Source organism: Geotrypetes seraphini, chromosome 7 (assembly GCF_902459505.1).
Source record: "Geotrypetes seraphini chromosome 7, aGeoSer1.1, whole genome shotgun sequence".
Taxonomy (NCBI): Eukaryota; Metazoa; Chordata; class Amphibia; order Gymnophiona; family Dermophiidae; genus Geotrypetes; species Geotrypetes seraphini.
Window position 1 is genome coordinate 141,072,202 of NC_047090.1, and position 16,577 is coordinate 141,088,778.

Consider the following 16,577-nt stretch of genomic DNA (forward strand, 5'->3'; position numbering starts at 1 on the left):
GATTATTCCAGTAGTCAACAACCCTTTCGGTGAAGAAATATTTTCTGGTGTCGCCATGAAATTTCCCACCCCTGATTTTCAACGGATGCCCTCTTGTTGCCATGGGTCCTTTAAGGAAAAAGAGATCCTCTTCTACCACGATACGGATCATGACATATTTGAACGTCTCGATCATGTCTCCCCTCTCTCTGCGTTCCTCGAGTGAGTACAGCTGCAACTTACCCAGTCGTTCCTCATACGGGAGATCCTTGAGACCTGAGACCATCCTGGTGGCCATTCGCTGAACCGACTCAACTCTCCACACATCTTGGAACTTGTAAATCACCTAGATAAATTCAACCTCCTCAACGAGCATCAATCAAGTTTTAGAAAAGGATACAGCACAGAGACAGTCCTAGGTTCTATCCTCAACCACCTATATGATCTCTTTAGTAAAGGTACCAGCGCTCTGATCCTACAGTTGGATTTTAGCAGCGCATTTGACCGAGTAGATCACAAAATAATGCTGAATTGTCTAGACGCAATGGGCCTCTCAGGAAGAGTTTGGACCTGGTTCCAGGGTTTCTTAACAAAACGTTCATATCAAGTGGTCTATGACGGGAAATACTCCAATTCTTAGAAAAGCTCATCGGGAGTCCCTCAGGGCTCCCCCCTATCTCCCATCTTGTTTAATATCTATATCTCATCCTTAGGCCACTTATTACAAAAGTTAAACCTAACTTACTATATATACGCTGATGACATCTCTATTCTAATCCCTGTGACCAATCACTCATATTATGACCGAAATCGAAAAATGGACCACTAAGGTTAAACTGAAACTAAACTCAGAAAAGACTAAAATCTTCTTGGCAAGCCCAAAAGACAAAATCACTGCAACAAAAATACACCTAAATGGTCACGACCACTCAATATCTAACACTTTAAAAATACTAGGAGTCACCGTAGACACCCACTTGACCTTGATCGAACACACTACCTCAGTGACCAAAAAGTGCTTCTCCATACTTTGGAAACTAAAAACCATCAAAAAATATTTCGATCCTCTTTCATTCAGACTACTAGTACAGCCACTGATCCTATCCACCCTAGACTACTACAACATCATTTATGTGGGTATACCAAAAGAAACCGTGAGAAAACTAAGAATAGTGCAAAACACGGCTGTCCGATTAATATTCGGACTAAAGAAAAGTGATCACATCAGTCCCTAATACAGACTTCTACACTGGTTGCCAATTGAAGCACAAATTTTATTCAAGTTCTCCTGCTTTTGCTACAAACTGGTGTGGGGAATGGCCCCAAACTATCTATTACCTCATTTCGAGCTTTACACCCCCACAAGGCCAACCAGAAATTGCAACCTCTTTGCCCACCCGAAGATCATAGGTTGCAAATTCAGAACCTTCCTGGATAGATCTTTTAAGTTTCAAGCCGGCAGACAGCAGACCTGGTTAGGCAACTTCATTGATCAAACCAGGTTGACCTACGGCGCCTTTCGGAAAGAAATCAAGACCGCTCTGTTCAATAGATTTATTTCCTAGCCAGTCAACTCCCCCTTTTTTAAGACCTTACTGACCATGCTGATACTATGCACCATCTCTAACGTTTTTCTGTTTTTTCACAGACAACTCGATGTCTTCCTCACTTTCTGTATTCTGTAAATCGCTGACTTTCCAGCCGTTTTGATGTAACTTTTTAAGATTATTTCTGTAACCATTTGTACCCTGTAATCACTGACTGATCAGTGACTTCTTACCTAATTTTCACCTTGTAATTCGCTGATTGTACAGCCCTCTTCACTGTGAACCGCCTAGAAGTCGCAAGATTATGGAGGTATAGAAAAAATAAAGTTATTATTATTATTATTATTATTATAATGCCCCTGTATCGCTCCATGGTGCGACCACATCTGGAGTATTGCATTCAATTCTGGACTCCCTATCTCCTTACCTCTTCTACTAAACTATGATAGCAGATTTTAGCACAGAGAGGAATGAGAAGAGGCAGGGGGGCAAAGAGGAGGAGGGGTGCCGGTGCCACCACCAACATGGCGCCCATGGCGGACCATCTCCTCATCCTCCCCCCTTTCCTACGCTACTGGATAAGCAGTTGATTTCCCCACATCCACATTAATAGTGGTTTATGGACTTCTCTTTCAGGAAGTTATCTAAACCTTTTTTAAACCCTGCTAAGCTAACTACACATGTATAATTGCACATATTAGTTCCTGACCAGTCAGCTAAGCACTACTATTCGGCGTGAGATGACTGCTGAGTATTATCACTTAGCTACTAGCAGATAGTCAGTGATGTTGCATAACTTAGCCAACTATTTGCAAAATTTAAATAATAATAATAACTTTATTTTGTATACCGCAATACCACAAGCAGTTCAGAGTGGCCGGCTAAGTGTAGCAGCTAAATTAGGCTTCCTAAATAGCTGATCTATCTTTGGCCAGTATAAACTTAGCTGGCCATTGCTGAATATCAGCTTAGCTGGCTAATTTTATAGCATCCATGGGATGCCAGGCTCAACATGCAAACAGAGATCTTAACTCTGTGGTTTCTTTTGCCTGGTTACCTAGCAGTGACGTAGCGAGGGTGAGAGGCGCCCGGGGTGGTGGCAACCCTCCCCTGCCCTCATCTCTGCACCTCTTGCTCCTTTCCTGATCCCTCCTGCTGCGCGCCCCCTTACCTTCCCCCATACCTCTAGTGGTTCACTGCCGCAAGCAACAAGAACTTCAACGTGTTCCTCGTGACCCCGTTGTCTCATGTGCCTGATGTCACTTCCTATGCAAGGCACCCAGAAGTGATGTCAGCGGGAGAAATGATGCGGTCACGAGGAGCACGTTGAAGTTGGTGGTGACGGTAGTGAACCACTAGAGCAGTGGTTCCCAAACCTGTCCTGGGGGACCCCCAGCCAGTCAGGTTTTCAAGATATCCCTAATGAATATGCATGAGAGAGATTTGCATACCTGTTACTTCCATTATATGCAAATCTCTCTCATGCATATTCATTAGGGATATCTTGAAAACCTCACTGGCTGGGGGATCCCCAGGATAGGTTTGGGAACCACTGCACTAGAGGTATGGGGGAAGGGGTGTGTGCGTGTGGTGAGGGAGGAGTGGGAAGAGGTGGGGTGGAGAGGAGGAGGAGGGGTTCCGGTGCCACGTGGTGTACCTAGGGTATGTGACACCCGGGGCCCATCATTTTTTGACACACACCCCCATGTAAAAAAATATTTTTAGTAAAAGCCCTTGCCGGTCCGATGCTTTGCCTTCCGTCAAGCTGAAAAAACTACCGGCCTCGGCAGTGATTCAGCTACATTCTCCTTGGCTCCCCTTCTTGCTTTCCGCGTCTGCCAATGACGCAACTTCCTGTATCCGCCCGGGTGGATCGCAGCAGAGGCAGATGGAAAGCAGGAAGGGGAGCCGTGGGCGACGTAGCAGAATCACTGCCGAGGCTGGCAGTTTTTTCAGCTTGACGGAAGGTAAAGCATTGGACCGGCCAGGGTTTTTATTAAAAATATTTTTTACATGGGGGGGTGTCATAAAATGACGGGCCCCGGGTGTCACATACCCTAGGTACGCCACGGGGCACCGGCACCCCTCCTCCTCCTCCTCTCCATCCCACTTCTTCCCACTCCTCCCTCACCACACGCGCACCCCCTTCCCCTGTACCACTAGCGCTAACCCCCAAGGTGGATCCTAGCTTCCAGTAACTGTGATAAAGGTTATTCTTCCCAATGTGCATCACTTTGCATTTGTCCACATTAAATTTAATCTGCCATTTGGTCGCCCAGTCTTCCAATTTCCTAAGGTCCGCCTGCAATTTTTCACAATCCGCATGCATTTTAACAACTTTGAACAGTTTAGTGTCATCTGAAAATTTAATCACCTCACTTGCCATTCCAATTTCTAGATCATTTATAAATAAGTTAAATAGCACCAGTCCCAGTACAGACCCCTGCGGCTTACCAGTCTGTAATTTCCCGGATCTCCCCTGGAGCCCTTTATAAAAGGGACATCGGACCGGAAGAGAAGGCTGGGAATATGCTGGTCAACGGGGGCTACCCAGAGCCTTGTGGCTGGGCCGTGACTCCAAGGCCGGGAACACCCTCCTCATAGCTGGCATCTGGGGCGGTCCGTCCGTCCCCCTTGGTATGCCACTGCTGGCGCCTCCACCAATATGGCACCCGGGAGGACTATTCCCTCCCCCTTACTACACAAGTTAATCTAGTCATGTATTTTTTTAATGGGTATGGCTTATGGGCAGACTGGATGGACCGTTCAGGTCTTTAGCTGCCGTCATTTACTATGTTACTCTGTTACCACTGTTACCTAGGAATCCCTATAACCATTTTCTTAAGAAGTGTTTAATTAGTTCTACTCTATGTGGTGGCAAATTGCAGGTTTCTACATTTTCCCATATATGTTTTTTTCCTCTTTTCATTATGTCTCTAAGAGTTCTGCTCTTAAAACTGAAGTGAAATACAGTAAAACCTTGGTTGCAAGTAACTTGGTTTGCATGTGTTTTGCAAGACAAGCAAAGCATTTTATTAAATTTTAACTTGATATACAAGCAAGGTCTTGCAATACAAGTACATACAGTATACACGCATCACATCACAGCTGAGCTGATGGTTCTTCTCTCTGATGCTGCAAGAGTGTAGTGATTGTTCTACACGAGCAAAGTCTTGCAATACGAGTACATACAGTATACACGCGTCACATCATCACAACTGAGCCGATGGTTCGTCTGTCTCTGACGCTGCAGGAGTGTAGTGACTAAATGAGCAGGGCCTTGTAATACAAGTACGCATAGTACTTTGTATTAAAGTTTTTGGGTTGTGGAACGAATTGTCTGAGTTTCCATTATTTCCTATGGGGAAATTCACTTTGATATACGAGTGCTTTGCATTACAAGAATGCTTCTAGAACGAATTATGCTCACAAACCAAGGTTTGACTGTATATGGTGTTCAACTTTTATAGCGCCAACCCTTCTATCACTAGTGACAAGGAGTCCCTTTAAGCCTCTGACCTCTAATCAGATTTACTATGTTTACCAGATGTTTCTGCTGCATCATTAATAAAGTGATGACATCAGTAATCTGCCACTCCATTTGTTTATATAGCTGGAGCATTTCTTATCATTCATTCCTTTTTTGTAAATGTGAACATATGTTTGAACACTGTAAAAACATCAGTAATGGAGACTAATGCTTTAGAGAATAATTCTTTAAATGTTACTTTTCAGACTGATTTCAGATTATTGAAAAACATAATCCCATTCTATTGATTTAACCTAGTGGAAGCAGATGGGTTAGAGGAGTTTGTACAAAAGCATCAAGCCATCTCAAGTTGAAGAAAGTCTCATTTTTTTCTTACTAAAACACAGGGTCAGATTTATTTTTAAAAACATAGTTTAAGAAGAGATAATCTGCAAAACAGACTATATTTTTTTCCTCTGAGTGCAAAGGAAGTAGTGTATTTCATACAGATTTGGACATTAAATAGAATGGACACCGAAGTTAAAAAGTACTCGGCTCAAAGCAGGCTTGGAAAAACGTGTTTCAAAAATCTAAGCTGATATAAGCTTTTCCAGATATTCCCCAGCAGATGAATAGGTACATGGTAGAGGGATTGTGACCGCAGATCCTCTCTCATTTTCAGTGTATTTGTTGGGGAAGAGTGGTCTACAGTGGACCTTCAGATTTGCACTCCTTTCAATTAACTTTTAGACCCCTCCATATGAGCTCAAGATTTTCAGAAGTAAACAAATAATGTTTTCCATTTGTAGCATCTATTAGAAGTATATGATCGTCACACAACCATTTTTCTATATCGCTAAAGAGGTTTTGCCAAGGTAGAGATTATCAATGCTACTTTATGACAGCCAAAATTCTCCACATTAAATAAATTGTTTCCTTGTTCTGTGACCATCATTGTACTTTCTCTTTAAAACACACCAAATGTTTTTGCCATGCTTACTGAGACGTTTTTCTGATTCCATGTGAAGAACAGGTTGAGGGATGAGGCTGGGGCGTGACTTGGGCATAATGGAGCTGGGCTGAGTGGAACTGGGAGGGCCTGGGGGGTGTTGCTATGGATCCAGATTTTACAAGAGTAAAATCTGGTAACCCTATATATAATTACTCCCTACAAACAAGACTTTGTTTCAAACCTACAATATGAAATTAGAACAGAATTTGACCAATGTTAAGCCTTTCTTGTTTCTCTCAATTTCTGTTCTGCTTTTGGGATTTGTTTGAGTCAGAGATTGCAGTGTGTCAAACATGGTTCAATTTCACATTGATGACACCTTCTCTACCCCATACACTGCTTTCTGCAGTGTCCCTAAGGGCTTGATCTTAGCACTTACTCTTTTATTATCACCCCTTCCAATGTCGATACAAGCTGGGGCCCAGGACAGAAATCAAGGACAGGCCCCCAATTCCTCTCCTCTCCTCCCTGCAACCTTCCCCCGATTTCTCCACCTATAAATGCTTCCACATTCAGCACTCTCCATTCTTCCCTCCCCACCACCCCTAGGTCCATCAAATGTCCTCCCAACCAGCATCCCTCCCTTCAAATAAGCTGATACAGGGGGCCCCCATGGACTAGGAAGTCCTTCCCTTATTCCCACCCAGTTCCAAAGCCCCCTGACCTGTAAAAATGCAAGAAGGTTGCCAATAGTTCTTTAATGCTGCCCATGGCCTCCTTGGCACTGTTCCTCTGCTGTGGCCTGGACCATGGCAAATGAAGTGTGCCGAGGAGGCCATAGGCAGAGCTAGAGCATTTCTACTGTGCTGACCTCCTTACATTTTTACAGCTGAGGGAGGCTTTGGAATCAGGTGGGGAGAAGGAAGAGACATAGCCCAAAGGAGCCCCACTTGTGCAGGGCAGCTGCCCTGTTTGAACCCTCACCCATACACTGGCCCTGTCCTTGGTTGTAGTCCATACTGCTATGCAGAGAATATCCAGATTCTATTTACTTGTTCTTCTTCATTAGACATACCTAGTCTGACTGCCTGGTTGAATGACAACCATCTATTCCTGAATGTAACCAAACATGAATTTATTCTTTTTCCATGCACCTGCTACTTTATGCTTTCTCCTCCTGACATCATAGGATGTATTTTCACTTTCCAAGAATCTGTACCCATTCTAGGTATTCTCCGTGACTTCAGGAAGTGACATCAGAGGAAGAGGCGACGCTGGCACGAGCAGCAGGTTGGGGTTGCTGTTCACGCCGGGAACGTTAAAGAAGTATTGGGGAGGGAAGGGGCAGGAGGGGGTGGGGGAGGGCGCCTCTCACCATAACTACGCTACTGCATGCAGTAGTACTTACCACAGCTTGGTAAAAGAACCCCTTAGCAAGTCAAATGCTAGAAAATTACTTTTTAGAAATTATCAACTAGTGAGGAAGTGCAAATGTTTTCATGGGCATGCACAGAAGCAGAGTTTGTGCAGCATGGGCATCGTTTGCACCTAAACAGTTTACAGCATCCCATAATTTGCATATCTATGTGCAGAAAGTATCACATACAGCAGCTCTGAAGTTGTGTAAGTGCTAGCCTCTATATGCATGTACATTCTTTCACATTTTATCGAGTCATATAGGCACATACTTGACTTTATAAAACATGCATCAAATACTTTATAAAATTATCCTTTTAATGATTTATATACATAAAAGCTATGCACAAAAATGCTCTTATTTTAAAATTACCAATGTTTTAGCATTCAGCACCATCATCAGTAAGTGCATAAATGCTTTTGAATATAGGGTCCAATATTTTTTCTGCATGTGTTTCTTCCCTAGTATTTTTTAGGTCACACGTGGATTTGGGCACATTTTAGTATTTTGTTGTAGTAATTAGAATATAATAAAGGATTAACATTTTCAATGGCTGCTTTATTACTTTGATCTAGTACTGTGTGTGTGTGTGGGGGGGGGGGGGGGGAGGGATATGGATTGTACCTGTCCTTGCACAGAATTCATAAGAAATAACATGGTCTGGCCCTTAAATGAAAAAGATAAATTGATACAGATGGGCCCTGCTGTTCAAGTTAAAATGCCAACATTACACATCATTTGACATTTCATCACATTGAGAGCCTAGCACAATAGTTGTCAGACAGGCACAAATCCGTCTCAGTCAACCAAAATTGAGCCTTCACCAATACATGCCCTGCCCCTTCAATTACCCTTCTTCTTTCCCATCCCTTCAGTTCTGGGGGCTACGCCTCTTGGCCTTCCTATTTTCAAGAATGGAACAATGCATTATACAGTGTGCTTTCAAGCTTGTAGAAATGCCCTTTGCTTCACACATCTGAATATATTTCTACAGTTATACATACCTGTAAACTCAACCTGAATGCGTCTTTAGAAAACATTTATTGAAAGTCCATTATAACGTTTTACTTTCTTTCTTTTTTTTTTTTGTATTACAGTTTTCACACTACTCTCTCATGGATGGAAAAAAGGGAAGGAAATGATTTTCTTAAGGTCAGTGCTTTCTAGTAAGTGTATAATTCCTGTGTAGCAGAGGTCTCAGAAGTGCACTCCCCATATCCATAAAAAGGGATAGTCTTAAGTCAATATTTAGCCAGTAGTGGTCAAAAATTCAGTGCTGGTAACTACATACCTAATTGGGCAGACAGGACTGTTTTTTATGCAGTTCTATCTTCCCAATTAAGGTATACCATACCAATGCCTGCATGGTGATCACATAATTTCTGGGTATGCCACAATCCCTCTCATAGAGCCTAGCATTTTCCTAATTGTGCCAGGACACATTTGCTAAATTTTAGCTTCAAACTACCCAAGTGTCATTGAATATTAGTAGACATCAAGCTCTGCATGGTTGAAGGGGGCAAGAATGTCTCCTGCCCACTTAAACTATGATAGATATCAAGCCCTAAGCTCCTAAATCAAACCCAGGTTGTAATATGATGTTATGGAGGTTGGACCGCTCTGTCTCTCACACAGCAGGAGTCCCCTTTTCAACCCATCAGGGTCTCGCAAGTCAATGCCCATGTCTTCCTTCCATAAGGAGTCCAGAGAAATAGAAGAGGCTGAGGCCACAGCATAGCCAGGGTGCCGCATCTGATGTGACCAACTCAGCCCCTGCATCGGTGAGAGTAGTTCATCCACCAGCTGGCTAGGCTTGAACAAGCAGCTTGATAAATAGAAGAAAAATACAGTACAGACAAAGGGAGGTCTGTAAGAGGAGACAACAATCTAGCAACAGACGATGTAGGACAGAAGTCTCCATAGTTGTTCTGGGGGACCTCCAGCAAGTCAGGTTTTAGAATATCCACATATACATGAACTAGGTTCTCATGTAATGGAGGCAATGCATGGAAATCTCTCGCATGCATATTATTTTTGGGTATCCTGATAATCCAAATGGTTAGGGGTTGAGAGTCCCCTCAGGTAAGGTTAGAAACCTCTGCTGTAGGAAGGGCCTAACACCCATGTGTATCTCTAGTGTACTGCTTAAGGACTCAACATGGCGTGGAAAGGGATCCAGTTCCCAGGGGCATCTCTCACAAATTAGGCAAGCTTTTATAAAATTACCCCCAGTAAGGGTAACTTGGAGCATTTTGCATGTTTTTAACCTTGACATAAACTGCTAATAAAGGATCTCCGACCACTTAGCTGGTTTTGACATCTCCAGTGCCTCTTTTTGTTTGGTTTGAGGTTTGGTACCTTCTTTTCCCTTTCCTATTGAATTTTTGGGGACAACGCTGGCAGTAGTCAGTAAAATGCTGATCACTGTAGGCTGCATATCAGGCCCAATAATTTTAGCAAACATTACAGACTCCTGTGTTTGCACACGTGAAACTCATCTTCCACTAGAGTATGCTGTAGTGCCACATTTACTGTCACTTTCATTGCTTTATTAGAGTGAACTCTGAAGAGTTTTAATCTTAGAAAAAGGGTCAGAGAACACTTAGCTAGTACAAGTGTTTTAGGCTATTTTTGTAGCCTGCTCGAATCTGAAATCTGCACTCCACTTAGTAGTTAACTTAGTGTAGTCTACCTCTGTAGCAAATCCCAATATATACTTGTGATGATATTTCAATGGAATTCCTGACTGAGCATTTAAGCAATACAATTCAGATAACAATAGTTATCAGTAGTTGAAGGAACTCGGTACACTAAGGAGTTATTTAATATAATACAGTAGTACCTTGGATTACGAGTATAATCCGTTCCAGGAGCATGCTCGTAATCCAAAATGCACGTTTATCAAAGCGAGTTTCCCCCATAGGAAATAATGGAAACTCGCTTTGATGCGTTCCCCCCACCCCGAGAACCGGCATTGCTCCCCTCGAAGGCCCCTCCCTGTGATCAGGCACCCCCCCTGTGATCCGGCACCCCCCCTGCCTCGAACCGGCACCCCCCCGCCATGATCCGACCCCCCCCCGCCACGATTGGGCACCCCCCCCGACACGATCCGACCCCCCCTGCCACGATTGGGCACCCCCCGCCACGATCCGACCCCCCCCAACACGATCCGACATCCCCCCCGACACAATTAGGCATCCTCCCGCCGCTTCTTACCCTCATCTGGGTACTCTTGAAGATCGGCCTCCTCGTCTGCTGGGCCTTGAGCATCTGAGCATGCTCAAGGCCCAGCAGACGAGGAAGCCGATCTTCAAGAGTGCCCAGATGAGGGTAAGAAGCGGCGGGCAGGTGCCCAATTGTGTCGGGGGGGGGGGTGCCCAATCGTGGCGGGGGGTCGGAACGTGGCGGGGGGGGGGGGTGCCGGTTCGAGGCAGGGGGGGTGCCGGATCGCAGGGGGGGTGCAGGATTGCGGGGGGAGTGCTTGTAAATCGAGCCATGCTCGGTTTCCGAGGCACCGATTTTGCAAATGTTTTGCTCGTCTTGCAAAACACTCACAAACCGGTGCACTCGTAAACCGAGGTACCACTGTACTTGTGTTAAAGTATATGTGCTGAAAGATACTCCACAAGTTGATAATTACATAATACTTTAAAAAGAAGCAATTAAAAATGTGTATATAAAGTGCAACAAGTGCTATTAAAATACTCAGTCACCAACTGATAAGTGCTCAAAAGTACTAATAGAAGTACAAGCGCCGGTTGTATCTAGGGACCATCATAGCACTTTTTAAATGTCCCTTATCCAGCCTTCAACTCTTTGTAAATAACTTTGAGTGTTAAATACACAAAAGTATAATCAATGAATCACTTATCTTCAAGATGAAATGAGAAGGTGGTAGATCTATAGTCTCCTGCGTTTGTATCAATTTCTAGTAACACCCTTTAAAGCCCCCGTGTGTGTATAAGATCAAAAAGCCTCCCTTTGACTCGAGTTTCGTGTTAGTGTCATCAGGGGCAGCATTGCGACAGAGCCAACGTGGTGCTGAGGATGACGGCAGCCTGCAAGTATTGCTATAGCACCATGATCCTCTATGCAGGCTGACGATTATCTTAATGTATGAGCGGGAGGCTGGGGGGGAAACCGGAGGATGCTGCAAAGGCCTATTCCCAAATGACCCTCCCCTCTAAAGCAGGAGCGGCAGTGGATAGCCAGCAAGAGGCAGCACGGCTGTTCCTGCTTTAGGGAGCTAGGGGGGAGGGTTGGTAACTGAATCGGCGAGGCCAATTTTTTTTTTTTTAACAAATCAATTCGAATTGGTGAATTGATTTGAATCAGAAATCGGGCAGCACTAGTCTGCCCTGCATTGGTTATCTGGTCACTTTGGATAACGTCTGGGCACTTAAACCTGGTTTTAGATCACTTAAGTCACAACGTATAAGTTCCATAGAGGCAGCCTTGTAAATCTTTCGATTATCCCTATAGTACAACTAAGTCTAGGTCAGCCCACATCCCGCCATACCACTCCTTCAAAAATGCCCCTTTCAGTTCTGGGCGCACAGCAGGATTCAGAGGCATAAAAAGTCTCTGGATACGTCAAAAAATCCGTTTTGATTATTGGCACTTGGAGGAACTGTCTTTTTGATCGCCAAGTGCCGACTTGAGTGGGGTTTTAGATGTATTTCTGTTTCGATTATGAGCCCCATAGTATATACTCCCCTGTGACCACTCCTCAAAATGAAAATGAGGTCATTCCTAGGATGAAATTCCCATTGCCTTGAATTGGCAGAAGAGGAGAAATAGTAGGTGACAAGTAAAATTTCTTACATAGCCACGTCAAGTGGTACAGAATGGTCTCAACAGGAACATATAATGCATCCACTTTCCTCCTTTAGACAAAGAGGAGGCATGTATCATATAGCTAAAGTGACAGGGGTGCCACCTATATGGATAAATAAGAAAAATGGTTTAGGGTCCAAAACCAATCATTGATATGAAGCATATGGCATGCCACCACAAAATTATGTATATCCAACAAGCCCAACCCCCTTCCCTCCCCCCTTTTTCTTTAGGCAAACTAACTTGCCATAGTAGAAGTCACGCCCACAAAAAGGTCCTGAGTCTATTCAACTAGCATTCAGTTTTTCCCAACAGTGTCAGGGGCAACGTCTGATACAAGTACAACTAGTGGGGCATCATAAAGATTAGATAATGTTGCCAACTAAGTAATTTTATTTTAGTACGGTCATCAGTGGGTATATATTTAATTTTGAAAGACACCGCAAGTCTCATGGAATTTGAACTCCCAAATATTTTATACAGTCTACGATCTAATATAAGGTGAAAGCAACACCTCAGATACCTGGAAGAGTGTCTGAGAAAGTTAAAGCCACTTATTTGTATGTATTTAAACCACTCCTTCAAAAACACCCCTTTCAGCTCTGGGCACACAGCAGGATTCAGAGGCCTAAGTCTAAAAAAAGTCTAAATATCCATTTCGATTATCCTACGTAAAACCTATACTCATCCAAAGCATTAAGCATATGTGTTAAAGAGCGATTTGGGTCTGTGAGGACCAGTATAAAGTCATCTGTGAATGCTAGTACTTTAATAGTGTGCCAAACTAAGGTAACTCCCATTATTCGGTCATCTTTAATTAAGGTACAAATCAAGGATTCTAAATAAAGTAAAAAGAGAAGAAGCAACATTGGGTACCCCTGCCTGGAACCTCTTGTGATCAAGAAAGAGGTGTGGAAGCCATTAACTAACAGCGTCGCTCAAGGAGAGTCACATAAAGCACAGATACTTTGGAGGACCAGCCCTGCAAGCCCATAGTTTGCAATGTACAAAAGAGAAAGGGTCATTCTGCCTTGTTGAAAGCTTTCTCCACTTCTAAGCTTACCAACATATCTGACTCATCCCAACTCTGACAATGTGCTAAAGCCAATAAGACCTTGTGAACATTCACCACTGAATGATGGCCTCTCATGAAACCCACCTGCTCCTCCCCAATTCAATCCTGAAGATACACTGCAATTAGATTATTAGGCTGGGTATATATTCGTGATCACAAGACACCTTTGTATTTAAAATTCCTTTGGTTATCAATGGAATTTAGGATTAAATTTAAGCTCCTGATGTTGGCACATAGAGCATTATTTCAGCTACAGCCTTCATATCTTTCTAACTTGGTGCTATTTTATGTCCCAAGGTGTTTATTATGATCTCTGAACAATAATAGGGTAGTCATTCCTTACATCTTGAAGGCACATCTTGTGTCAACTAGAAATTGTGCATTCTTTTATTTAGTTCCGCGGTTATGGAATAACTTGCCCATAGATTTGAGAAAAGAAGAATCCTATTTAATTTTTAAAAGATGTTTAAAAGCATATATTTTTCAATTGGCTTTTTCCCAAATTAGAATGGAGTTAGGGACTGTGATCTGTGTTTATATAATGGTTGATTTTGTAATGGAGAATTTTTAGCTGTCTGTATAAATTATGGTTCATTGAGATTTGAATGTTTTACTGTTTTGTCATTAGAATGGTTTTTATGGCGATGTAGTTTGTTATAATATTTATGAAGAAAATTAAAAAAAAACCAAAACATTGTAACCCACTTGGATCCTTTTAGGCCGTTATGCGGTATATAAAGTTTTTAATAAACAAATTATCTGCTAGTACTAGAGATAAAATTTTGATGTATACATTGAGCAGGGAACTTGGCTGATACGAGTCAACCAAATGTGGATCCTTCCCTGGCTTTGGTATCAAAGAAATTAGTGCATTTGCCCCATAGACAGGAGGTTAATTTGATTATGTATAATAATATAACAGAGGACACTTATCGTTTATTAAACTTGATATACCGCCTTAGTTGCAGCACAGTTCAAGGTGGTTTACAATAAAATACATTAAAAAAAAAAAGAAACGCCACTGAAAATAGGATAGTACACTACTTTTGTACAGAAACATGAAACCTTTCATGGTCCATCACTGTAAAAATGTGTTCTCTACTAATTTGCTGGATTAAGAGAAAGCACATTCAAAGAGGTAAGTCTTCAAAGTACTCAAAACCGAGAATATGAAGATTCCAGACAAACTAGTCGGTAAAGAGTTCCATAAAGCAGGGGCAATTACAAAAAAATGCTGAGTGTCTGGTCTCATTTCGTTTTTGAGGGATGAGGAATCACTAGTCTATTGTCTAAAAGATTGGAGAACCCGTGATGGACAATATGGAATAATTAAAGATGTCAGATAGTCCGGAACACCCAAGTATAATGTTTTGTAAGTCAAACTTAATATTTTAAACTGTATCTGAAAATAAACAGGTAACCAATAACGGAGTTACATGATCATATTTACACGCATTACTAAGAATTCTAACTGCTGTATTTTGTAGTGTCTGAAGATGTTTTAGTTGTGATTTTGGCAGACCAGCATAGCAGATCACTTTACAGTAATCTAATTTTGAATTTATAAACAACTAGAAAAGTTTTAATAATGATTCTTTGGATACAAGGTTTCGAATTGTTTTAAGTCTCCGTAGGGTGTAAAAACCAGACTTAACCATAGCTGATATCTGTACAGTGAATAACTGGGAATCAATAATTATTCCCAGATAACGGAATGAATCAACTACCTGAATTTGTTTAGTCCAAAATGTAGGAATCCATGAAGGAATTGATTTCTCACCTGTTATCTAACATGTGTTTTTTTTTCATGATTAAGGCACATATGATTCTGATCTGTCAGCCAAAGTGAAATCTTTGCTAGGCAAGTTTGTAGACAAGAAAGATCCAAAGAAGTTAGTAAGGTGTAAAAAACCAACAATATATTGTCAGCCTAAGAAAAAAGTCTTACAAGATTGGATAAGTAATGTGTGTAGTTAGCGTGTTCAAATATTCTACGGAGGTCCATTTGGGCCTGATACTGTATGGGGTTTCATACTTTTGATGGCCTATCGTAGTTCTGCGCCTCTCATCAGAGCATTACGGTAACGAGCATTTCCTAGTAAAACTTGGGAGGGCTGCATCTTCCAAGTAGGAATCATTTAGGGAGGACTGTGAATCGGTTGATGTAATATTAAGCTTCTGAAAATGTTCATGAAAAGCTTGCACAATCTAGTCAATTTTATTAGTGATTTGGCCGGCATTTTTATCATGGGAACGAGATGGGAGCCTGTCCATATTTCAGCAATCTCACACATTTAAAAACATACACGAAACTCAGAAAACTACAATAGCAAATAAAAACACTAGAAAATAAAGTAAAATTGTAAAACTGCTGAAACAAAAAACCGCGATGAGAGAAAGCAGCGCAGAAGGCCGAAGCTTAAGCGCTCCCATAAGCCTCCCTTAGCAACAGTTCACCAGGAACCCATCACTCTTTTCCCGAACATACCAAAACTCTGGGCCGCTAAAGAGGGGGAGAGGTACGGGTCTAACCAGTACACAGGTGAACCCCCCCCCCCCCCCAATAATGCCTATCCATGAGCAGTCACACTATTCTAAAGTATGAAGCTTTCAGAAAGTAAAGGCACGCTACGGCCTTTTGTTCAACGAGTTGTTTTTCGTGTTATCAGGGGAAAAACCTCCCAGCCCGTGAAGTGGAAGCCGCCATTGTGACGGGATTGGTTCGGTACAGGGAGAGGCTGCTGATTTGAGCTGCGGTCGGTGTGAGACGCTGAAGGGAAGTAGTTCGCGTTTTCCCAAAAATAAATAAATAAAACGACAAACTCGAGGACCACGCCTTTCTGCTCCCATAGGGTTAAGGCTCATCAGTGCCGGAGAAACTAACCACCGCCTTTCCGAACCGGGATTGGAATTGATGGATTCCTGTAGGAGGCGGGGCCGCGGGCCGCATGGCAACCGTCGGGAAGGTGATTTGCGCTGTCAGTCCGTGAAGCCTACAGCCCACGCCGCTATGATCAGCCTCCTGGTGTTCAGCGGCGTGTCTGCGGTGTACATTAATACGCTGCACCCGTCGGTTCCAGGCGGAGACTCGGGTAAAGTAGCCACGTTTTCAGGTCACAGAGTGCGTTGAGGTTCTCAGTGCCAGGGATGTGACTGAGGGGAATCGCAGAAGAGGTTTAGTTCCAGGTTAGAGACTTCTTGGCCAGTCCTGGTTTTGAACTTGAAATGCAAAGCATTGTGGGATTTGTAGTGTCTGATCCTGCCCCATTGAAAATTAGTCCTGCAAGTCCCATAGTGCACCC

General features: G+C 42.8%; 1 protein-coding gene across 2 annotated transcripts in view; it reads left to right on the plus strand.

The window, feature by feature from the left end:
* The first annotated feature begins 15,911 nt into the window (after window positions 1-15,911).
* The window catches only part of TMEM260 (transmembrane protein 260), a 125,886-nt gene continuing 125,220 nt past the window's right edge, over window positions 15,912-16,577 (plus strand). Inside the window, exon 1 of one of the 2 annotated variants that reach the window (XM_033952092.1) lies at window positions 15,912-16,367. In XM_033952092.1, the coding sequence (XP_033807983.1) occupies window positions 16,190-16,367 (178 nt within the window). In that variant the 5' untranslated portion in view covers window positions 15,912-16,189. The remainder of the gene's footprint in view (window positions 16,368-16,577) is intronic. The other variant, XM_033952093.1, reaches the window with a different exon arrangement.